General features: G+C 35.9%; 1 protein-coding gene across 3 annotated transcripts; it reads left to right on the top strand.

The window, feature by feature from the left end:
* Positions 1–17,684: 17,684 nt before the first annotated feature.
* Positions 17,685–24,964, top strand: LOC117621093 (THO complex subunit 4D-like). Of its 3 annotated transcripts, none has more exons than XM_034351379.1 (7): positions 17,685–17,944; positions 18,453–18,728; positions 19,063–19,206; positions 19,301–19,369; positions 20,464–20,651; positions 22,230–22,286; positions 24,199–24,964. In XM_034351379.1, the coding sequence occupies exons 2-7, from the start codon at positions 18,501–18,503 to the stop codon at positions 24,365–24,367; spliced, it is 855 nt and encodes a 284-aa protein (XP_034207270.1). In that variant the 5' UTR covers positions 17,685–17,944; positions 18,453–18,500; the 3' UTR covers positions 24,368–24,964. The 3 variants fall into 3 exon arrangements, with proteins under 3 accessions (XP_034207270.1, XP_034207271.1, XP_034207272.1); XM_034351380.1 differs by having other exon boundaries at positions 17,693–17,944; positions 24,202–24,964; XM_034351381.1 differs by lacking the exons at positions 22,230–22,286; positions 24,199–24,964 and adding an exon at positions 21,636–22,223 and having other exon boundaries at positions 17,693–17,944.
* Positions 24,965–26,279: the final 1,315 nt, after the last annotated feature.

The following is a 26,279-nucleotide window of genomic DNA, read 5'->3' as shown; positions in this document are numbered from 1 at the left end:
CTTCTTCAAAAAGAAACATAGATGTAGATTTCATCTAATCTTTCTCAGAGTAGCAAACAAATTTTTAAAGAATCACAACACTTTTCTGGAAGAATTTCTCGAACTTTTCTTTATGAGAATCGACCTTAGGAAGCTTTAAAAATGGAGATGGAGGAGGCGTAAATTCTTGGGGAGTGTGAATTATGGCAAAAACATGTAATTTTTAAAAAACATATGAGGGTATTATAGGGATTATGAAAGTTTCATTAAAAGCTCTGCATGCTTCAAAAAGAAGCATATTTTAAAACCACCTCGCCACCCGCTTCTCAAATCTACTGCCACTGGCCCGTGATTTTGAAAAAAAAAACGGCTTTCACTTGTTTTACCAAACACCTAAAGTCAGCAAATTTTTTAAAAAAACTGCTTTTTTTAAAAGCACAGCAACCCCAAACTAAGTGCCTGTTTGGCATTGATTATTTGGGCTAAAAAGTGATTTCTGATAAAGTTTTTGAAGTTTACCTCATTTGGTAAAAGACGAGATAATAACTTTTGGGAGAAAATAGTTGTCGATGACCGTGATTTTGGAAAGCATCTCAAGGGCTGATTTTGTTTCAGATTTCGCACAAAGCAAAACACGGAACCACTGGTGTTTAATGAATTCTAAGAAGTGCCTATAATATCATTGTTAACTTTCATAATTTACATGATATATCCCTCATCCTCTTCCAGACCAGCACGTTCCAACTATTCCTCATCTTCTTCCCTCACAGACCATCTCACAACGTTTCAAAAGTGAAAATCTCTCAGACCTTACTTTCTTAACTTCCTTAAATCCTCTATTAAACATTTTGATAAAGCAACCCATTCCAACTCCTCCCATTTTCATTGACAAAGCATTATTGCACATAACAAATTGAAAGTGAGATTGTTTTACTTCTTTTTTTAAATGTTATTGTTTTAGGGTATCTCTCAACAAAAATATTTAATAAAAGATTTGTATAATTGAAAGTGAGAATGTTTTGGCAAAAATAAAAGTGATCTTTGTTTTTTTTTTTTTTTAAATATCACTAAACACTTAATAACAAAATAATTTCAATCTCATATATTTTTTAGTCATTATACAAAGCTCACAACACTTTCACACAAAAATTTACCAAATATTCAGAAAATTGATTATTGTACCTGTAATAACCCAAAACAAAATATCTAAAAAGAAAGAAAATATCTAAAAAAAGTAAGGAAAATATCTTTTAGCAAAAAGATAATTTTACCCTCGCATTATTTAATAAGGAAAAAGTTGACTTTTTGATCGAGAAAGAATTTGGTAATTCTGATTATGCCGTTGCGTAGAGCACGGCAAAACGAGTCCGTAGACACGGAGTAGACCCGAATCGGAGCTGTAACGAAGGAGTTATGGTCAAAAGAGTCTCAGTGGCAGAACCGTAAATATTTCGAAGTTCAGTTTTATAAACCCAGCTTCCTTCTCTCTCGAACTAGGGGTGGGCACTCAAACCGGCAAACCGGAAATCCAAGCCGAACCACACCGAACCAAACCGGAAAAAAATCGAGTTGACCAAAAAATCAAAAACCGGTCAAAAACCGAACCGGACCGGTTTGGACCGGATTCGGATCCGGTTCTATGTCTTCAAAAACCGAACCGGGCCGAACCGAACCGGTGAAACTAAAAATATATATAATTTCAATATATATTTATATTTAATGCTATATTTTTAATTTCACTAAAAAAACCTAATATTTATCCAAGTTCAATGTCAAAATATCTCTCTTTTCTCACTTTAATATTTATTTTTTTATATGAAATTGAATAATTTGTTAATTTTCAAGTAAAAAAATAATATTTCAGTTGAGAATTGTATTACAAAACAATTTAAAAAAATAATTTTTATAATCCGATTCAAAACCGAACCGGAACCGGAACCGGATCGAAACCGGTTCAAACCGAACCGGACAGTTTTTGAATTTTTTTTAATTAAAACCGAACCGAACCAAACCGCATGAATAGTACCGGATCGGTTCTAATTTGAGGCAAAAACCGGTCCAAACCGAATCGTGCCCACCCCTATCTCGAACCATCTCGACTAGCCAACTTCAGACAGCGATTTCTCCCAACTCAGGACACCATTTCAGGCAATACTGGTCCCAAACGAACCACCTCACTTCCCTCTATCAGCCCTGCCCCTCCTCAGCCTCCATCCGCTACTGTAGTAGCCGAAAACTGCCACGAAACAGGCTGGTTCCAACAGTTTTACTGAAAATTTTTGGGAGCTCGTTCTCTCACTTCTGACCACCAAATCAATCGAGTAAGGTATGGTTTCTCAGCTATTTTTTCGTGTTCTAGTATATGGGTATATGGGTTTCGATCGATTTTAGCTGTAAGGGGTTCGATTTTCGACTTGAAATCTGGCCGAAACTTCAGCCGCTCGAAACTACTATTTCTGGTCACTTTTTGAGGGTTGTCCAAGAACAAAAGTGACTCCAAATAGGGTGTTTTACCTAGGGTAGGAGTTTGGAGTCTTGGTTTCGAGATTTTTCGGCCACCCGAAATCGCTTTGGACACCCAAAGCTGCCCGCCCACGCTGGAGCGCTTGGGCGAGGGTAGTGATGTAATTCTGTGCAGTTTTTGACCCTCGTGTTGTCACGAGCGTGTGGGATTTTACGGATCTCGATTCGGAGTCCGTTTGAGCCCCGAACGGATTTTCCATATCGCGCGATCCGTGGGTGCAGTGTCGTTAAATAATCGGATCGCGCTGAATTTCGGATATGTCGGTCTACACGATGTCATGATCGTGTAGGATTCGACGGATTATGAATCGGAGTCCCGGATACTCCGGAATCGCGAACCCTGGGGCTAGGGTTTGGATTTTAAACGATGACGCAATTTTAGCTAATCCAACCGTCCATTTCAGACCCAATTCGCAGAACACGGTTCCCTCGCTGTAAGGAACCTTCAGGGAAGCCCAGATTGGCCATCAGAGATCATGGACCCACAGGGTCCCGGGTCGGCCGATCAGGCAGTTTATCATTTAGTTGAGCGTCAGATCTTCCCAAAACTGGTCCAAGTGTCTGAAAGGGCTAACGAGGGCATAAGAGTGACTTGGAAGGAGATGCACGTATTTCTAGGAGCCGGGGGCAGGGGGTTTAGTTGAAATTCTTTTTAGTCAGCAGTCTATTAATTTAATATTTATGGGTAATCAGGCACCAGGAGCCCGACAGGATTGCAAAAGAGACCTTCGAAGGGTCGAAGTAGCTCGGACCATCTATGAGTGGACATTTCTTTCATAAATGATTTTATCTAAATGAGTTATATAAATATTTTATAAACTGAGTTTAATTAATGATTTTATCGTGATTTTATATAAATAAGTTTTATAAATTTGTTTATCTGAATAAGTTTTATTATGTTTACGAGCATGATTAGTACAGAAATAGTTCCATAGTTTTGGGCTGCTTACTTACACATGCTAAAGAGTTATAGAAAACAGAGTTTGAGGCTTATGACAGATGAAATAGCAGCACAATTTGAGATTTCAGTTATTAATCAGATTTTTCTAAAGGAATTTATTTTAAAACCACCTAGTACCCATTTTCTTTGGTGATTACCCACAGTTGGACCGATGTCTACGGACATCCAGTCCGATTTCAGTTTATGTCAGTGCACTTGACTTTGCCTCACGAGTTTCAGGATTTGCGGCTCGACAGACTTGGTGTCCCGAGACCTGCCAGGATTGCGGCTCGGCTGACTCTGTGTCCCCGAGACCTGCTAGGATTGCGGATCAGGCTGACTACGGTCCCCTGTATCCTGCCCGAGCGACTCGAGTGACTTGGTGTCATCGAGGACCTGCCGGCGGATCAGGCTGATCATAGTCCCCTGATTTCGCCAGTTTGCGGCTCGGGGAGCCTGTGTGAAGCCCGAGACCTGCCAGGGAATTGACGGTTATGACAGGGGTACAAATAGGTGGGATTTTCAAAGGATTTTGGGTTTTCTCTTATTTAATTATGACTTTCAGTTATTTTATATCAGCTTCTCCAATTTTTCAGGCATTGATACATTTATATAGTTTTGTTCAGTTTTACAAGGTTTGAGTACAATGCTTTTATACAAGTTTGATTTCAGTGTTTTATACAAGCTTTGATTTCAGTGCTTTTGAATAAAATTTATCGAGCTTGATTATGATTTACGTGGAATGCTTTGAGTTTAGAAGGCTTTAAATGGAATGTGCGTATTCAGTTTATTTAACAATTTTTATAGTGGGGGTTATTATGATTGTTAAACTGTTTTCAAGAATTCTTATGTTTGGTCCACTCACATCTTCAAACTGTTTTCGCCCCCAGGCTGTAGAAGTACGTGGGATCCACCACCGGCCAATTATAGCTTCCGCACCAAGGTAGAGTTTGTAGAAAATCTTTGAAACTTGAAAACTTTAAAGTATGCTCTGATATCTAGTATTAGTGGAAAACTGGAGATGAGATCTGTTACTTGAGATGTTCTGGCTGTTGGGATGGTTTTACTGACTGTTTAACAAGTGAAAAATTTTGGGATTGGTCGAAATACAGGGGAGATTCTGCCGAAATTTCGGCAGAAGTCTAAGGAAAAAAAAATTTTTGAGACGAGAAGGGTAAAAAGGTCTTTTGTGCCCGACATTCGCCAGGTGTCGAACACGCACAGGACTTGGCTCGAATTCCAAAGTGGAAATTGGGTCGGGTCCTGTCAGTACCAACATCACTTTTGACAAAAAGTTTATCAAACGCCAAACTGTTTTCTTTCACAATTTATTTATCTCACAGCAAATCTGACAGTGATTATTTTCACAGCACACTAATGCCAAACTGGCCTAAGCCTTATACCATCTCATTCGGCTCACATAATTATTATATGTTTTAAGAGACGGTTTTCTCATTTAAGCGAGAAAGTACTCTTTTTTTTTCTATTGTTTACTTACTTATTGACCCATTATTATCATGACATTCTCGACTGATACCATTAATCAATAGCTCTAACAGGAAATCACTTTCTTCTTTGGTCCAAAGTTCAGAATTATTGAAACTTTTGCCTTTTCCTTTGTCATTTCCTTCTTGTAAAAACTTATTTTACTAGTATATCATATATCACTCATAATTCTCACAACTTTACATCAAACATGTAAACAAATGAACGACAACAATGATAGAGCCAAATAAGCACATGTTAGGACAAATTCATACTTACGAAAAAAGAAAGTCCTAAAGTTTAGTGATGTGTAGTTACCTAGATGCTTTTTCTTTTTTTTTTTGTTGGAGAAAGAGAATTCATTCATTGAACCAAAAACGTACTAAAAACGACATGATACAATGCCCTTGTTAAAACCTTCCTAGGACAACCTCATGGGACAAACCCCAGGGGAGAAAAGAGTACCACACATGTCATGGACTAACAAGAGAATCCAATTCAGGTCACTTTGGACCATTACAATAAAAGAACAAATCAAAAACGAAAACTAACACATAGACCTCCGACGAGAGCCGCAACTATAGACCAACACAGTAGACCTACATGAGAGGACCGTAGAACATCCCAACTGTCAAAAGAGGTCTTTTATGAGCAAAATCATAATCCTTTGACACCCACACAAACTGCAAGGCATACCATAACATAAATCAAGAGAGAACATGCATGAGGAACACATAAACAACAGTAAAAGAACCTATGAGAGAAGCACTCTACTTCAACTTAGAATCGGACAAAGAAAACCTTCTATGACCAAGCATAGTTCTTTAGTTGGCGTAGAGTAAAGAAGATAACCACATCCCAACCAAGGTCTAAAATATCGAGAGTTTTGGAAATATCGATGGTCCAAAAACACGGATATATCGATGGAAATATCGAAGAAATATCGATATTGATAAAAATTGAATAAAAATCACGGAAATTGTGAGAAAAACTTGAAAATTTTTATTGTAACTTTAGAGGATGTTTATTTAGTCAATTGTCTATTATTTTATCACAAAAAATTAGAATAAAATGTATGGTATGGTGGGTTTGAGTGATTTAAGTTGATTATGTAGCGACCTGACAAATACTGTGTCTTTAGAAAATATGTAGTAATTAGTGAAAGAAAATTAAACACACCATAATTTTTTAGTTATAATAATTTACTACAATATATTACATATTATAATATATATGAGCTTGAAAAAAAAAACAAAAAAAAAATATATGAGTAACTTAGTACCACATAGAAAGAATTCGTTAAAACTTAGTATCATATATAATGAATAATATTAAAACTCAATAGTGAATAATAATACAACTCCATAATATATAACCAAAAACAAAAAAATACAACTTCATAATAAAATAATAAATAACATTAAACATATGCCTAAATTTATCATTAGGGATTTTTTTTTTTAATGGAAATTTATCCTAGATAATATTAGCTTGCATAATTTTAAAGACCATATAAATATTACACATCGTAGCTTTATTCACAAACTCGTTCGCAGCATGTTTGGATAAGGCTCAGTAGGAGGATTAGAGAGAGAGGGGTTCAAGTCCCCTTGTGCACAAAACCACCATTTCTCAACAATTTTCATTTATTTTTCAGTTTCATATCGCGATATTATCGATAATATCGCGATATAATGCCCAAATAAAGCATGAACGAGTAGGAAATTATCGCCTCCGACTTTATCGCGATAATATCGACGAAAATATCGATATATTGACGAAATTTAAATGGATATGTGCTATAATATCGTTCATTCAAAAAAACGATATTATCAGCAAAATATCGCCGATAATATCGATATTTAAGACTCTGATCCCAACAACTACCACCAGTGTAGTTGCTGCAGTCGCCTTTGAAACAGATACAAAACAAGTGGACCAAAGTGCAGGTAGGGTTTTTTAGAGACCTTGTTATATCTTGTCTATACTAGTTACTTGGATACTCTTGAGCAAATAAAGTATACTTCAATCTTCTTTTAATGATACACCAATCTGAGCAAACAAAAGTAAAGATTACACTTTTATTAATATGTAATAAATACCATTGCATATAGAACTTGATAAACTTCAACCAAAAGAAAATATACAACTTAATAAATTCATATAGTTCATTTCATGCAAGTCAAATTATCAAAAGCCAAAAAAAAATTCATATATGCTTGTAATTAAGCATTAATCAGTGTCTCTAATTTTTTAAGGAGTTTGGGTAGCAAGGAGAAATGAGGGTGTGGGTGTGGGTATAATCAAATTACAAAGGCTTACTTTGAATCAATTTATCTATAGATAATATAAGGTGGATATAATTTTTGTATTAAACCAAAGTGTGGCTAGTGCCGACTGTAATTTTTTTGCCATTCAAAAAAATTGGTTGACTTCAAATGTTTATGGATATTTTACTCCCTATATTGATATGGGATGCGTATACAAGGTCTTCAACCTAATCAAAAATTTCACAACAGCATGAATGGTTGACTTTGTAGTTAGCCAACCAAAAGATACAAAATGGGCTTTCCCAGTTCAACTCCAAGAGATACATTTCTCTTGAAACTAATGAATTACATACATGGCTAGATGATATACAATAGGTGTTCACCTTGATTTATATGCAAACCTTGATTATTTTTCATGTTCTAGAGGCCCTCCTTGGGTTTTTATGAAAATTGCTAGATGAGTGAGTTCACATTTGGGTTTTGTTAGTTTTTTTTCTTTATCTGTTCCACACTTTTTATTAATTGATAAATTGGTAGAGTGAAAATATGTATAAAATAAAAACATATGTATGCAGACTTGTGCCCATAGTAAAGCAACATAGATAATACAAATCGTGACAAAAAAAAAAAAAATTTGGTATGATAGCCTATATGAGAACGCATGTGAAGAGATAATAACCATCAAGAAGATGAGAAGCAGTAACCTTGTTTATCTTCTCAAGTGTCTATTCATCTTCTCCCAAAACAAAACCAATGTGAGAATCAGACATAATAGAGTAAGATTTTTTATGAAGTTTGGTATTTATATCACCCATTCAAAAGTCTCACACGATACATCATTTAATGAAATACCTCAAAATCAGTAAGTCTTTTAATACCACCGTATTTTTTCTTATCTTTTAAAATTCCTAATTGAATACCATCAGACTTGTATTGATGATTTTAAAATCCTAATTGAATACCATCAGATTTTTATTGATTACTTAAAAATCATAATTGAATACCACTAGACTTTTAAGCTTCAAAAAAATATATTAAAATCCTAATTGAATACACCCCTTGTCTTTTTGGTCTATGTAGTCTTGCTTTCTTGCACTCTTGTGGTCCAAGAGACTTGTGGTCACTCACCCTTAGATCTAATCTAAAGGTTCAGAAAAAATTAGTTTTAATTTTCTTTTAATTTTACTGAATGACATATTAATTTAACTAGAAAGAAAAAAAAGTTCAAAACAAAAAATCAAAAACATCTCAAAGTAAAACACGTTCTAACCCCAAAATGTTCGAAAGTGTTCTTCTTCCTCCCATGGCTCACGGTCGCAGCACCTCCGACTCTAGCGTCTCGAACGAAAATCCAAACCCACCCAATCCCTCGCACTTCAACGCGATTGAACTTCGAGGCTCCCACAACCAAGCTCAGTTTCTTGCTCTTCTTCACTTTTGCACTCAATTTTCTACCATGTGCATATGCATCAATTATCAAATATGAATTTTAATCTCGGATTATTGCAACTAAGTTGTTTGTCACTGATAACATGTTGAGCAAGAAGTAGTCTCGAGTGTTGAACAAGAACACGTTCAGAGATTTTGAGGTTAAACATGTTTTACTGCGAGGTTTTTTTTTTTTTTTTTGGGTGTTCAAGTTAAATTAATATGTCATTTAGTAAAAGTAAAACAAAATTTAAACAAGTTTTTTCTAAACCCTTAGATTACTTGAGGGTGGGTGACCATAAGAAACGAGACGGGTGGTTTCAATTTAGGAGAAAATCACTGAAATACCACATGAATTCATACCTCAATCGAACTTAACCTCCTAAACTAAAAAATTCAGCCAATTTACCCCATTGACAAATTTATATCGCCAATTTAGCACTTGTCATTAGAGTTTGTGAGATTTCATCCAATATGCTATCAAACCCAACCAAGGGTGAGATATTTTGAACGCTATTTCATCCTTTTACACCTATTCCCTCCTTAACCACACCCATCTTATTGCAATGGCGCAAAATATAAAAAATAGAAGCCCTAAATGTGTTCAGCTCTATTTCACACTTTCATAGAGAACCCATTTATAACAGTTGAGGTTCTATGCGTGTTCTAGAGAGAAGAAGAAGAAGAAGAAGATGCCAAGGAACGTACCTGGAGTAGATAGTTCAGCTGAGGCCAAGTCGAGCATGTGGATAGAGAGGAGGAAATCGTGTGAATATGAAGGTGCAGAATTGAGGGCAAAATGAAGACATGTTGGAGCGATGATAATCCAAGGAGGAGGTTCTATGTGTGTTCTAGAGAGAAGTTTGGTGGTGGGTGTGGTTGGAAAGATTGGAAAGACCCAAAATTTTGTGATGAGTATTCACAGTAATTTTGAAACTATTAAGTAGAATAAAGCAGTTGGAAGAAGAGAAAGCCAGAAAGAAGAAGGTTGTGCAAGACATGTGAGCAAGAGAAAAGAAGGCTATAGAAGAGATCAGATAGAGAGATATACATTTTCGCAATAGCGTGAATGTTGGGTTGATTTTAATGTTGGGGTTTTGTATTGTTTGGTTCTTATCGAGTTTTATACATTTTCACAACTGCAGTGGCCAGTATAGCGCCATTTCAAGTGCATTTGAACTAAATATCCATTCAAAACTTTTGTGCTAAATTGCATCAAGTATAACCAAAAGATGATATTTCATTCCAATTCAAATAGAGTAAACTGATAATGCATCAGTTTAATTTCTTGTTCACATGACAAGTTCCCAATTCAAATACAGTTTTACTTCCCAAAATACTAACTTCCCAAAGTTCTGACTTCCCAAAATACAGAGGACTACAGTTTTACTACCCAAAATACCAAGCTTAACAAAAAGAAATCCCAAAATACAAACCTCAACCATAAAATTCTCATAGATTCTTCTTATACCCTCCAAGGCTTTGCTTTGTTGGCAGGGAAATTGAACCTCCTATGAGGCATTTAACTTGATTGACCAGTTTGTGAACCTCCAATGCCTTGACCAGTTTGTGAACCTCAATGCTTTGACCACATTGTGGACCTCCATGTGATTCAGCAATTTGACTAGACCGAGACCTTACTCTTTTGGTAGGGGATTTGTGAAGGGAAACATATATCTTTTTCTTGAAAATGAATTTAGCCATAACATGTAACACAAAAACATTCATAATGACAGATTAATTTTGTTAATTCTAGTTGAGTTAAGCCTTTTCATTTAACCCAAGTATCTTATGACCTAGTCTCTTTGAACACAAAATAGAAAGAGAGAAATGAATAGAAATTTACCCTAGATGACTATTTCTTGAACAAGCCAAGAATGATCACCTTTGTAGGAAAATGCCTTCTTTTCTTCCTCTTCTTACAAGCTCCTCAACCCAAGACTCCAAGAGTGAAGCCTTCTACCTTAGAAGAGGGAGGATGTCTCACCTACACATCAAATTACAAGAATGGAATGCCAAAAACTTTAATTAGGTTTTGAGACAAGTTTTTTTTTTTTTTAGTCAACAGACAAGTTTAGCTTTTATAGAAAAAAGCAAACAAAATGAGAGAGAGAAAATCTCTCCCTTATGGCCGGCCACTAGAGGGAATGGGTTTTACTTGGGTCCTTCGACTTTTGTGTTGTCCTACAACACTTATCATTGGGCCCAATTGCGTTTTGGGTATATTTAAAACCCCAACCCATTTATTTATATCAAGTTAATTCCATAATTAACTCTTAACTGTGAATTATGATTTAACTCTTAAATCACTATTATAGTCTCACTACTTTGACTTTATCAAACTATTTCCTGTCAAACATGTTGACTTTGACCTTTGATTTTTGACTCCTACTTTCTTTTCTCTTCACTTGTTCCTCTAATCTCATTTTTCTCGGTGTGCAATCTTTAGGTTCCTTTTAGAAAGGTAGTGGGTTGACTCAACTCCTTTGAGTTGACTTGTGAATTAAATATCACTATTTAATTCTTCCTATTAGTGAAGGTTAATTATGATTGAACCTTTCAGGACTTCCACAAACCATGGTTGACGCCTGGCAGCATGTTATGGTTATCCAAGGTAATTAGGGTGTAGGGAAGAACCTATTCAAATTTGAATGATCGTGCAATTGAATCCTTCTCTTATACTCCTTATTCACATTATTAGATAAAGGAATCTAATGTCAAATATCTTAATGTGAATTATTCCTTTTATATGATTATCCTGATAAGATTTGAAGACCTCTTCTTTCATATCTTATACACTACTTTGTGCAAAGATTTGATTGATAATATCTTTGGAGTATTCTCTCTTTTTACTAAGAGTAGAGATCCTTTGTTGTACATTCATTTGTCTCCATGACTTTATTAAGAGTCTTGATAAATACCTTTGAGTCATGTCTTTTTCAACACAATTGTATAGTGCTCTCAAAGATAAACAACATAGCCACAAGACATCTATGATGTCTTAGGTCTAAGGATTAGTTTGCACCATTGCAATCTATGAGTTCCAATTTGACATGTGAGTAAAGACTTCCATTCTAGAACTCATATATTTGATCGCGTTCAGTATACTCGTTCTCCTGCAAGCATTTACATACATATCTTGGTGTCACCACACTCAATGATTTGAGACCTCGTCATTCTCTACATATAGAGAAGATATTGCATATACTAGTCTTTGCGGAATATCACGTCCAACTGATACTCCTATGACCATGGACATATTTATGACTAGGGATCATGGTAAGTCTCAATGTATGCAATCTCATTACATAGTTCTCATGTCCACTTACATATATTCTTAGGACTATAGTTGTTTTGTATTTCATAAGATAACATAATCATGAAGCCACCTTTGTCAATAGATTTGCTACGTTATCTTTTAAAGCCATCTTGAGTATGCCAATTTCACCTTCAGCAACATATTCCCTGATTATGTGAAAGTGTCTCTGAATGTGTTTGGATCTTTGATGAGACCTTGGTTCCACTATAGCCCCATTGTTGTCATAGTATAAAATAAATGGCGACTTAATGCTTGGAACTACTCCAAGTTCAGTAATGAACTTCTTCATCTAAATAGCTTCATTTGCTACCTCTGATGTAGCTATATACTCTGCTTCAGTTATGGAGTCCGTAGTAGTGCTCTACGACAACATCTCCAACTGATTGCCCATTCGTTCAATATGAACACATATCCAAAAGTGGATTTCCAGTCATCAACATTAGATTCAAAATCTGAGTCTATGTCTCATTCCACTAGTAATTCTAGGTTCCCTCTATAGACTAGGAACATATCATTGGTCCTTCTCAGGTACTTCAACACAGCCTTCACAATATTCTAATGTTCTAATCCTGGGTTCGATTTATATCTACTTGTGATGCTCACAACATAGCTGATATCAGGCCTCGTGCATAGCGTGGCATATATTAGACACCAAATTGCAGAGGCTTATGGGATGTTGCTTATCTGCTTCACTTCCTCTAGGATTTTAGACTCATACTCTTCGACAGGTGGATACCATGTCTAACATGTAGGAAACGCTTCTTACATTGTTCCATACAAATCTTCTGAGCACCTTATCTACATACATAGATTGAGATAATCCAATTAGTTTTCTTAATCTATCTCTATAGATCTTGATACCCAGTATGTAAGATGCATTACCCAAATCTTTCATTGAGAAGGTTTTCGATAACCATAGTTTTACTGAGTTTAACATGCCTATGTCATCAACATATAGTACGAAGAATACGACAGTGCTCCCACTGGCCTTCTTATATACACAAGGTTCATCTTCGTTTTCATTAAAACTAAAAGTATCGACTGCTTCATCAAAACAATATTCCAACTTCTTGAAGCCTGCTTCAATCCATAGATTGACCTTTGAAGCTTGCATACTTTTCCTTCTTCATTTTTCGATATGAAGTCTTCATGTTGTTTCATATGGTTCTCTTCCTAAATGTGGCCATTTAGAAAAGTCGTCTTTATATCCATCTGTCATAATATGCTGCTATGGCAAGAAGTATGCGGATGAATTTTATCATTACTAGAGAGAAAGTTTCTTCATAGTCGATCCCTTCTCTTTGTCTATAGCCTTTAGCTACTAATCTAGCTTTGTAGGTCTCCACCTTGCCATCAAAGCCCTTCTTCCTCTTGAAAATCCATTTGTTTTCTATTGGTACAATACCTTCGGATAGATCAACCAGAGTCCATACTTGGTTGGCATACATAGAATCCATCTCAGACTTCATGGCTTCTTGCCATTTCTTTGAGTCAATGTCTGACATTGCCTTCGTGTAGGTTTCAGGATCTTCAATATCATCTCCCATGAGAAGAATATGTAGTAAGCCCAGATAACTTTTAGGGGCTTTACTGATCCTTTCATACCTACGTGAAGGTTGGATAAATGTTCAACAATAAGCATACATGAAATTAGTTGGGAATATTTTGTAAATATACTTTCTCAATATTGTTGCAAGAGTATGTTGGATGCATGAAAAGTTGTGAACATTTTCTCCAACATATGTCTTCCTTAGTAACCTTGTCTCCACACAACCTCAGTTGAGAATAAGTTTTTGAACATTGCTGAGTTATACTATTCATTGTTTGAAATCTTGCAAGCGCAGGTGCATCCAATTATAACGGGCCTTGGAAGTATTGCACTTTTTATTTTTATTTTTTATGTTCATACCTTTTCTTCTAAGGTATTCATATTTCAACTCTTCATGAAGGTGATGGCGGAGGAAAATCAGGGCTTTCGAGTGATCCTACAGGGATGCTTGATATCCTTCCTTGATGGTGTTTCCAATGTCCATTGCATTCAAATGAATTTGAGCATCAAGGATCCAAGTTAATTAGTTCTTTCCAGAAATGTCTAGAGGAACAAACTCAAACTTCATGAGATTTGACATTGTTGGATACCTCTAAAATATAAAATCAAATATTTCAGAATTATTTAATTGTAAACATGAAAATTAAAATATGCCTCAATAATAAAAGGTGATCACATTAATAAACAAATGTTAAAGGTTTGAGTTCTATAAATTCAAGGCTTCGGGCCCTAAAATCATCATATAACTTAGAAATTTTTGTTCTAGAATTATTGGATTTCTTTGATTTAAACTTCAAGTTTAAATCATTAGGTTGTGAATTGTCAAGTTACCCTTTCTCTTTAGAATAGAATTGGTGGTGGCAGTCTCACTCCTTGTAATTCACTCATGGAGTTTGATGACTGGCTTCTTTTGAATCTTCAATCAAAAAAGAGTACAGATCATGGCCTGCCTTGGTACTTAGTCTTTTCGATTTATCTATGGTATATCTGGAAATGGAGATGCAAGTAGATTTTTGAGCAAGGGTTTATTATGCCTTCTGAGCCTTTGCAACTAGTTTACCAGTATGCGTTGGTACAATGCTTGTAAAACAATTATAGGCACTCTAGACCACACTGTGTTTCAGCTCCAATGGAAAACTCCCAGACCTGATGCATGTAAAGTTAACACATATGGAAGCAAAATCAATGCCACTGGTCTTAGTGGTGCTGGGGGCTTATTACAAGATGCTATTGGTGCTTGGATCCAAGGCTTTATTGTGAATCTGGGTGCAAGTACAATCCTTGAGGTTGAATAATGGGGTATCTTTTGGGGGCTTAGTTTGGCTTGGGACACTGGCTATCGTGATGTGGAGATTGAATGCGACTCTAATGCTGCTGTAGCTATGTTATTTTCTCATACGGTTCTAACTCACCCTTTGTACAACATCATTTCCTGTTGTAAAATGAAGATCCATGAACACTGGTGTTGTGCAATTAAGCATATCTACCGTGAACAAAATGTAGCCATAGATGCTTTGGCTGCTGGAAGTTATAATCTTGGCCCTGGGCTCCATGTCTATGATGAGATGCCTGACTTCCTTGAAGATATTCTTGCTACGGATGCTAAGGGTATTTTGAGGCCTCGTGCTGTTATTCTATAACTGTTTGGCTTTGGGCTTTTCGCCCCCATTTACCAAAAAAGAAAAAGAAAAAAAAAAGGATATGAATGAGATCCTCTCTTGCTTTTTGCGAGGTGAGCTTTTGATGACTAGGATTTGTACTTCTCCAGCAGCTAGGGTTTCATCTTTTACCTGTCGGCTCCATCTCTATTTGCACTCTCTGATCTTATTTTGGTCTTCTTCTTGGTGTGCTGGGTCTGGTGGCATTCTTTGGGTTGTTATCTACGATAAGGGCTACGATGGTTTGGGTTTTCTAGTTGGGTTTTCGCTTGGTTTTCTTGTTGTCTTTGGATCTCATCGTCTCTTCCTCCTGAGATCCATGTGTGCTCTATCATGGGTATGTTGAATTGTGGTGGGAATATAGCCCTTTATGTTATTGAGTGTTCTTTTGAGAGTTGTTTGGTGCTTACAAATAAGGAAAAATTTGAAGCTATACTTGGCAATTCAGCGATCCCAGACAACATGGGTGACACGATCTAGATGGCTGGCCTAGCCTGATTCACCTGTGTAAGATATAGGGCTTCTGCTTATGACCATGACGCAAAAAGTGACTTTTGCAAGGTTGTGGCTTGGCGTAGACAATGTTTCTGTTTAAAAAAATTGTGTCACGTAGTATCTGGTTAATGGCTATCATTTTATGTACCCATTTGTATGAGTTCATTTGATTTTTCAATGAGGAGGATTGTGGATCAAGGTGGTGAGGGAGTCCTTATTGTTCTTGAGCAATTTTTTGGGCGACTCCTTGTGCTCACATATTCTTCTAGTGAGCGTAGAATTTGCATCACAGGCTTTGTTGATAAGACGACGGAGACCGACCTGAAGGGGTTTCCCAGGTCTCCCTGATGTGTTCGCTAGAACGTTTGTGGGCTTGGCATTAAATAAACGTTCCTACTCTATGATCTTCTACTGGAAGTTCGTCATGCTAAGGGGCGAATCTTGATCCCCCTGCCTTGTCGGTTAGGGATATGGGTTAAGAAACAAGAAGATGGTGTTTTGGTACTTCTATTTACTATGGTCTAACGCTCACGACATGTTGTTTACTGTTCAAAGAACTATGCGAGCATAGAAGGTCATCTTTGACAGTATTATGTTGTGGTGTGATTTTTCTTTACTGGGCCTGTAGTTGTGCTTTATTTGTCTGGTTTGGTGGAGATGGCTTTTAGTGCTCCTGCTGGTTCTGTTTCTAACACTCATTCGTTTGACAATGTACAAAGAACTATGCGAGCATAAAATGTCTTCTTTGATAGTATTACGTTGTGGTGTGATGTTTCTTTACTGGGCTTGTAGTTGTGCTTTGTTTGCCTGGTTTGGTGGAGATGGCTTTTAGTGCTCCTGCCGTTTCTATTATTTTAAAAAATTAGCTGATAGCAATATATTATTTTAAAAACATTGCTTGGCTTCTTATAATTGAGGATGAGTCCTCACAACAATTGGCATTTTTACACTTGTTTAATATAATGTGTCAAAAAAATTTTTATTATACATTTTTTAAAAATTTAATGTCAAAACTCCATTTGTTTTGAGGAGTTGCTCCTTCTCAACTTCTATTTTTTTTTTTAAAAGCAAGGAGTTCTAAAATTCACGTTAAATTTTTGTTGTTGTAACTAACAGATGCTTCTATAACCATTTCTAAAATTGAAAACTTGTTTAATATGCAACTTAAAAATAATTTATATAAATAAATATATGTATATATATATATAGTTTTTATTTATTTATTTGTTTTCAAGTATTTGAGCATTTATGAGTTTAGATTTTAAAAAATAAGCCTACCAAACATATTTTTTGAGCTTTAAACTCAAACTAGCCTCTCTGCTCTCGCTTCCGCGCCTACGAGAAGTTTTTTTTATTTTTTATAGAAAAATTTAAATTTATTTTAGAATTAACAAAATAATGGGTAGTTGTGTTCCATAAAAATAAGATTCATTATTTGCTTTTCTTTTAATTTTAATTTTTTTAAATATGACAAAGTGTGAATTTACCATATTATCCTCATTTAATTAATAATTTCAATTATTAATGTTTGCATTAATCAGGGGTATTTTATGATATTTTGAATGTTTCACCATTCTCTGCTTTTTGCTTTATATATACTAGCCTCTCCGCACGTATTTTCACGCATACGAGAGGCTTTTTTAAAAAAAATTAAATTTATTTTAGAATTAAAAAAGATAATGGGTAGTTGTGTTCGATAAAAATAAAATCCATTATCTGATTTTTCTTTTAACTTTAAAATATGAAAAAGTGTGAATTTATCATATTATCCTTATTTAATTAATAATTTTAATTCTTAATGTTTATATTAACTAATTACATTTTTTGATATTTTAAATGTTTTACCATTCTATGCCTTTTGTTATATATATATATATAATGCCTTTTGTTATATATATATAGATTATATTTTTAAATTTAGAAGTTCAACTTTGATTGATCGACCAAAAAAAGTAGTTCAACATTGATTGGTGTCTCAAAGATTCCCCCAACCGCCCATACATGTAATGTTGTAACAACGTTTACTCCTAAAAAAAGAGTAAAATACTTCAATCGAAAAAAAGATAATTAGAAAAAGAAAAAAAAAAAAAGGTAAATCCCAAACCGCCTTCCCCGAAACGAACCACAGCGACCCTCAATTATATTCAGAAACCCTAAAACCTTTTTCCCCGTTGTAACCCACTCGTCTGCGTCCCCATCTCAACCCTACTTTCCACAGGCACCAAATCTCTCTTTCTCTCACGCCTCTCTTTGTGATCGTTGTCTCAGTTCCTCGAACGCTTCTTTAATCGTCTCCTGGTATTTTCCTGTTCCTCTCTCTCTCTCTCTCTCTCTCTCTCTCTCTATGATCTAATTCTTTGTTGCTGTACACCTTTTAGGGATTCTGATTTGAAATCCTTTGTAGATTTGTTGTTACTCGGTGTTTTCCGCCAATTAAAAGTAGTTCTCTTTCTTTCTGTTCTTTGATTTCTAGTCGATGCGAAAAGATCGCGTTGATTTTAAGTTTTTGGCGATCTGATTCGCCCGCTTTTTGATCTGAATCATTATTTGTTCTTGTAACTTGTTTTCTGGTTTGATTTTCTTTACATTCAACTGTTTCTATCTTTCTTTTGGTTTCAAGATGGGGTTGTGTTGTATATGTTCGTTCTCTAAACAATGAAATTGTTGCTCTTGGAAACAAATAAGTCTGACAAAGTTGATTTACAAAGCGATATGAGTAATTTTGAAGTGTGTGTTTACCAATCTTAACCGAGTTGAGGTTATCGTTATTGATATTTTTTTGTTTCATTTTGTTTTGTAATTTCAGGTCTAGATCTCCATTTTAGCAGAAGGATTTCACTTGTCTCTCGTTTGGATGTCTACTGCTTTGGATATGTCGCTTGATGACATGATTAAGAACAGCAGGGGTAATCGTGAGAGAACTAGAGGTGGTAGGGCCCCTCGTGGCCGTGGTGGACCACGTGGGTCCTTTAATGCTGGAAGGATGGCAGCTGGAAGAATTCCAGGTGGAAGAATGACAGGAGCAGTTCGTAGAGGTCCTCTCCCAGTGAATACTCGGCCATCCTCGTATACCATTGCCAAGGCAAGCTAAAAAATGTAGATGTTTTATGATATGCTTGAGAATATGATTTTAAAACCCAAAATACACGAGGATCTCTAAAACGTTTAGAAAGTCAAATACGAGAGGATCTGTGACGTATGTTGTTCATGGAGAAGCTCATTTTGGCTTTTGGCTCATCTTCTAAAGCGCTATCGTCGTCCACTGCATATGTACCATTATCTTCGAGATTTATCTGTACTTGTGTTAATTGGGTTAATTTCTGGGGACTTTGAGGAATGGCGAATTATCTTGTTATCTATTCATGAGCTGACATTTGTTTTCCCCATCTGGATCTTTTTCTGCATTCTTTCATCAGTCTACCCGCCGAACCAAGCGTTTCCCATGGCAACCTGATTTGTTTGAAGACAGCATTAGAGCTGCGGGGATATCAGGGATTGAAATTGGCACAAAGTTATATGTTTCCAACTTGGACTATGGAGTGACAAATGAGGATATAAGGGTACAACTTGAGCCATTTATTTTCATCTTAAGCGCTTTCTATAACAAATTTCTTGTAACGTTCCCCTGAAACATCACGTGAAACTGCAACTCAGGAACTTTTCTCTGAGATCGGAGAGCTGAAACGATATGCGGTACATTTTGACAAAAATGGCCGTCCAAGTGTGAGTTCTTCTCCTCCTTATCTAGACTTTGTCCCTCATTTTATTTTCTATCCGGATTTGTTGTTCTGCTTATATTTGGCACTGATCCTCAGTTAAAATCCTGATATTGGTTGTATAGTCTAGAAATGAGTTAAAGAATTGGAATTAGATGAAATCATGAAGGAAGCATTGTTATCTAGACTTTTTCCCTCATTTTATTTTCTATCCTGATTTGTTGTTCTGGTTTTATTTGGCACTGATCCTCAGTTAAAATCCTGATATTGGCTGTAAAGTCTAGAAATGAGTCAAAGAATTGGAACTAGATGAAATCATGAAGGAAGCATTGTTAAAAGATTTATTTTTTGTTATTATATCTGGCTTCAATTCACTATCCCATCAAAACATTCTGATGTTTATATCTAACTATATGCCAAAAAGGCAGAAAGAGCATGTTGTCCAAATTGGTTGGTGCTTCATGACAAACCACGCTCTGCTTACTACACGCCAAAGCCTGTGACTTTGACTGCACCGAGATATACCAAATAAGGAGAATATTATACTCCATAATAATGTGCTGGGCATGATTCAACTATGTTCAGTCCTTATGAAATTACCATGTTCAGAAGTACAAGTAGACATTTTATAATGCATATGTACGTGTTAAATTTCTCTTACAAGTTTTCAATCCAGATTGAGGTCCAACAAAGAACTGGATATATCAAAGCTTTTAATTTGTTCTTTATATTTATGTGCACATTTTACACTTTTTTTAAGAGGCATTGTCTCCGTGGTTGTCCATTAGCAGTTTGATGTATAGAACTGGCTTTCGGACTCGAACCTTCTGCAAAAAGCCAGTTTAGGTTTTATCTTCCTCTGTTGTTTGACCTTGGTGTGTATTTTGAAATAGTTTATTTATGTTTAACTCTCGACATGAGTGGTCCATTAAGAATTGTTGAATTTGGGTATGTCCAGGTCCCTAAGTTATATGTAATCCATTAGGCCTAGCCGCAGAATTATTGGATGTATACTGTTGCTCTTCTTGATACTATTCAATAGACACATTACTTTGGTGGTCAATTTCATTGAGGGAAAGATGTTTGCTGTTTTTATCACAGGGTTCTGCTGAAGTGGTTTATACTAGACGAAGTGATGCATTTGCCGCATTGAAGCGGTATAATAATGTCCTATTGGATGGGAAGCCTATGAAGATTGAAATTGTTGGTGCCAATGCAGGCATGCCTATTTCAGCTCGTGTGAATGTGACAGGAGTGCATGGAAGGAAGAAAAGGACCGTTGTAATGACGTATGTTTTTTTCCCCCGTTTACACTCCATTTCTTTCATATTTATTAAGCAACTGACACTGCAATTATACGCATGTATCATCTTACGCATAAACCCAAAGACCATTTATGTGCCATAACAGTCGTAGTTCATCCTTGAGATTATTGATTTTTAGTTTTGGAGTCTTTTCTTGCTGGACATAAGCCTGTTTACACGGACACTTTTAATGATTAAATTACAATATGGATGTATGAATATTTTTGCAGCTTGTGGTTAAAGGATAAGGGGAGATGTTGAAGATAGCCTTGAATAATCACATATTGCTTCAGTTTCTACCAAATATTTTTTATTTTGGGAATTGTGGACAATGTTCATCTCCCATTTATGTTATCTGGTATCCAATGAACACCCCTAATAACATTCTTGTTTGTTATTTTCTATTAGATCTTTTGGTTAAATATGAATTTTCCCGACCAATTTTTCTTTTTTTGGTCTAACTTACTAGCGATGCTTTCCATTATAAGATCAGTATGTTTGCTGTCTCCTTGTGGAGAGAGGTTCTTTCCGAAGTCCTAGGTTATCCATCTTTCCTGTTTTTGAAAATTGTGGTGGGGAGTTGGTTAGATGTTTGGGTGGGGTTATTATCTTTCCAACTTCTATTTCCTTCCTCATATAGTCTCCTCGAACCTAAATGCGGGCACCTTTTCCTCAGTTTCATAGAAACTTGAATGATGGATAATTTCATAGAAACTTGAATGATGGATAATTTCATAGAAACTTGAATGATGGATAATTTCATAGAAACTTGAATGATGGATAATTCCAGGAATATGCATACTTGTTCTACCTTCTAAGTTATCTTTCTTTGCATCCAAATTGGGTAGATAAAGAGCCATTCTTCTGGCTCCACTTTGTTTTTTTTTTTTTTAAATCTATTTTGAATTTTTTTGTACTTCAATTGGCCACCAGTCAATTGATTCCTCTCCACTTAAGTTGATTTAACAGGTTGGTCCCGATTTCAGCTAAGGTGCAAATTCTTTCTTGGTTGGTGGTTCACGGAAGGATAAATACCTGTGACATGTTCCAGAAAAGAAGACCTCTGGCATGTTCATTTTCACATTGTTGTGTGTTGTGTAAGGAGGGGGAGCATGTGGGCCATTTATTCTTGCATTGCAGATTCACTTGACTGATCTGGAATCGGTTTTTACAGGGCTTTGGTTGGGTGCCCAAGAAACTGCAATTTTGTACTGAGGCTTTACTGGTTTATGGTGGTTCGACTGTTTTAGGTGTTTTGTCTGGGTTTTCATGTTATGGCTGTTGTTTGAGGTCTCTGATGAACTGCTATTCCATGTTCCGTGTAGGCCATTTTGTTTTGTCATAAAACACTTCATGTTTCTTATTAAAAAACATGTTGCTTGTCTCCTCATAATCCTTTGTTTGCCTTCCTAGAGCACACTTACTAAGTCATCGGTTCACAACAGTTTCTTATACTCCATGATTTGTAGGCTCTTTGTATGTGCGCTGCCAGTATTGTTTGGATCACAAAAAATAAATATCTTTATCATTTTTTGTATTCCACTCACACATCTTTTAATGTAGGCCTGGACCTGGTCGTGGTGGTGGCTATGCTTTGCCTATGGTTAATCGTGGTTCTGGGTAAGTCCCTATCTGTTGATCTTGTTAATACAGAAGTGTGTCTTTTTGAACTGTCAATGTTATTTTAGTTTCAATGATGTAAATCTTATATGCTAGAGTTCCTGTAGTGTCATATGCTTGTTGAATGACTTATGCATGTTAGAAAGATTTGCATCAATTGGGTCGTTTGTGGGGTTGTTTAGGATGGATATGAATCTCAATGTTGCCTGGGAACTTAATTGTGTTTTGTTTTTTGGCCTGATGGTGGTGTGTTCAGTTGGTGTTTTATTCTTGTGTTTTGCTCCTTGGACCTTGTATTTCTTGTCTTGTTTTGTACTCCTTTCTTTGTATCTTGTACAAAAAGTTGGCGTCTGAACATGGGAAGAATTAGGGTTTTGAAGGGGGCATGATCAAAATATTTTGTGGCTGCGATTCGGATTATACATGCAGAGAATGAAGAAAATGGAGAAGAAGAAGACTCCCAGGCACCAAATCTAGCATTCCTTAGGCATCACATATAGGCTGAATTGCACAAACAGTAGAAGATTACTAAGCATCATACCTAGTGTTCCGTAGGGATCGTATTTGGGAGTAGTGTTCCACTATTCAGCCGCGCATCATCGTAAGGCTGAATGGTAGAACACAATTGAAAAGGAAAGTGTTATGGCTGCTGCACTTCCTCTGAACTTGGCCATTGAGTTGAGAAGGTCAGACCCATCTAGGGCCTTTATTCTTAAGAAAAAATGTACTGGGCTTTTTAAATGTGAAATTACTAGAGCAAATTACTCCATAGCACCAGAATAATGTAGGCAACTAAATGCTGTGACTTACTGACTGAGGGAAGTCAGGATTTACGGTAACAACTCAATAATGACTGTAGTAGCCTAGCCTAGCTTAGAAATGTAACCTAAGCTGGCTTGGGCTTCAAGCTTTATTTTTCCTTGATCTTCATGCATCCTTCGTCCCTTATCTTTCTCTCTCCCAATTTATTTAAGAATTGGTATTAAGAAAGTGATTTGTGCAAAGATTTTGTTGAAGGAAAAAATAATAAATTATGGTATGTGGGCTAGAGGTCCAAATTTGGCAACTTCAACTGAGAACTCCTAGACTGGTTACAAATGCCAAATATTCATTCAGATCATATGGGAGGGTCCTATTGGAAGTTGATAAATTCCAAGTCAGTCGGTTTGATTGAGCTTTAGGTGATTCTTGTTTCTCTTTTTGGATGGGCTCAACAGACATTATCTTCAACCAGTAATTTCTATGGAACTTAATTATAGTTATTCTGCATTGTATTGCAAAATAAAATTATTTCTAATATATATTTTGCAATTAATCTAACTTCTCTTTTGGTATGGGTTACTTACTAAAGTTGCAGGAAGGCCACATTGAAATCCCATATTTTAACAGACTTTTTCTGGTGTTCCTTTTGCCTGCTGTTTATCTGTTACCTTGTAAGTTTGCAACAAAAACGGCAGGATTTGATAAGATGAAATGTAACCTAACACACATTCAGTAAAAAATGATTTGTAATGGGTCACTGCTGTGTGCATTAAAGTTGAGCTGTTTGAACTATGTTTGAGTGATTGCATTGTGTACATCAGCCGGAGCTGTGGATGCTGTCTCTAGTATGTCAGCATGCATGTGTTCAGTCTTGAAATCTCGTCATCATCTACCTACTGACTTATAGAGCAATCCAGCAGTGAAAATTAAGAACATGTATTGGATGCTTATCTTCCCAGTTATTTTGAAAGAAACTGTCTTCCCAGTTGATAATTTTATCTTTTATTTATTTATTCTCCAAATCAGCGGTAACTATTTTTTGTCTAGAGTAAGTCGGCAATAGCTGTTGTATGATATATGTGCTGCTGTTGGATTTCAGTAATAGCTGTAGCATTTCAATGTGTGATTATAATGTTGCTGGGTTTTATAGCAGGAGCAGTCGTGGAGGGATCAGAAATGGTCGCGGCCAACCACGTGGGAGTGGGAGCGGCCGTGGGCGTGGTCGCGGTGGGCCAGGGAGGAAGAAGCCCGTTGATAAGTCAGTTGATGAACTTGACAAGGAACTCGATAGCTACCATGCAGATGCCATGCAATCTTAGTAAAACTGGAGCTGTGGGGAACTTGCTGGTATCTCGATCAGTATTAGCTATGGTAGCTGTACAAAAATGACCGTTATGATTTTCAAGATGTTGACTTATTCTGCTTGGATGTCTCAATGCTTTTCATTCTGGGCTAGCAAATAGAGGAAATGAAGCTGTTGGTTGATTTGAAAGTTTTTTTCTTGGTAGAATTTATTTCGTGTAATATGATGATGCTTTAATGTTCCGACGATTTGCTATATCAGATAAGGTGGTTGTGCATATTGTTTTTGGTGAAGACGTGGGACAACTCATGCACCCAGAAGTTTCAAAGAGAGATTAGCAACCTGTTGTATATTATTGAAATTGGCCAAGATCACCTCCAGAGTTTGTTTTTAGTATTAAAGTTTTCATTCTAGCGGCGAAGAATAATAGCAAGATATGGCTTGGAATTTGTTTTTGAGTGCGGCTTCGTGGTAGATGCTTTGTTTGGGCCTTCATACAATCCTGTTCTTCGTTTCATGAAGAACAGAACAGAATTGCTTGCTCTTGCAAGTTGCATGCTTTAAAAGTATGCCGATAGTAGCCCTCAATGTAGCCTGATATATTTTGTTGGTAGTGGATGACCAAGTGCATTCTTTTATGATTAAAACTGCCTTTTATTTCATAGTTTCAATACAATATAACATGTACATAAATAACTTATTGAAAGCACAAATAGAGAAGTTTCTGTGATTTGTAAAAAAAAAATTTCAAAGGAAAATCTAGGCGTATCAAATTTTTATATTACATTATGTACCACCTCTCTAATAAAGGTAAGTCTCATTATATTAATGGGTTTTATCTTTTTTAAAGAGATAGTACATAATGTGGTATAAAAATGTGGTAAAGCTTAGCATTGTCCTTCTTCAAATATAATGCTTTATTATTAACTTTTGGAAAAAAAAATAAATAAATAAAGAGAGATAGAACCATCATCATTATTACACGGCGTGCCACGCCAGCATGGCCAAGTCCATTGGACCTAATTTTTTGATCCAAACACAGTTCATTAATATTTGTGTTAGTGCCGTGTTGCGCCCCATTTAAACGGGCTAGGCCAGTATGTACCGTTTGACACCTCTACACATGCCTTGGAGTTTGGCAATGAAATGGAGAGATTTTCGTGCAATGGGGATAGCACTTTTTGCTATCCTTGACCAATAATACAATGACACATGAGATAACTTTTTCACGTGTCATTGTATTATTGGTCGAGGATAGCAAAACAGTGATATCCCTTTTACAAGTAAATTTTTTTGCCTGAAATGAGCCTTCTATAACGGTGGAGTGTGTCAAGGAGTTCAATCCAGCGTTTTTTTTTTTTTAAATTTTAATTTTTTTTTTTCAGTTCAATCTAGCTATTCAATAATAACAATTTTATTGATCGTACATCTATTAAGCATCCCTCACACATAAATAAAGTTAGAGAAATTGTAAGCGTGTATCCAATTCAAACTTTTAATGACTTTTATAGAGTTTAAAAGTCTGGAGGTATTCAATTTAAACTTTTAAAGAGTATATAAAAGTCTAGTGGTATTCAATTGTGACTTTTAAAAAGTATTTACAAGTTTAGTGGTATTCAAAAAATTAATGACTTTTAAAAAGCTTATTAAATGAATGACTTTTCTATACTTTTAAGGCTAATTGTTAAGAGCAAAAGTCTTGCCAATTTACTAGTGACTTTTATCAATTCTATAAAAGTATTTAAGAATTTGTCATCTCTATGAAAGTCACTCACTTAAAAAAAATCTTTATAAGTGTAAGAACCCAAACCAAAATATCTAAAAATTAAGATTTCTTTATTCTAGCCAAAAGACGATTTTGCCCTCGCATATTTTAATGGGGGAAAATTTGACTTTTTGATCGAGAAATAATTTGGGAATTCCGCTTG

This window comes from Prunus dulcis, chromosome 3, assembly GCF_902201215.1.
Source record: "Prunus dulcis chromosome 3, ALMONDv2, whole genome shotgun sequence".
NCBI lineage: Eukaryota > Viridiplantae > Streptophyta > Magnoliopsida > Rosales > Rosaceae > Prunus > Prunus dulcis.
The sequence above is the reverse complement of the archived record's forward strand: the minus strand, read 5'-3'. Positions and strand labels throughout refer to the sequence as shown.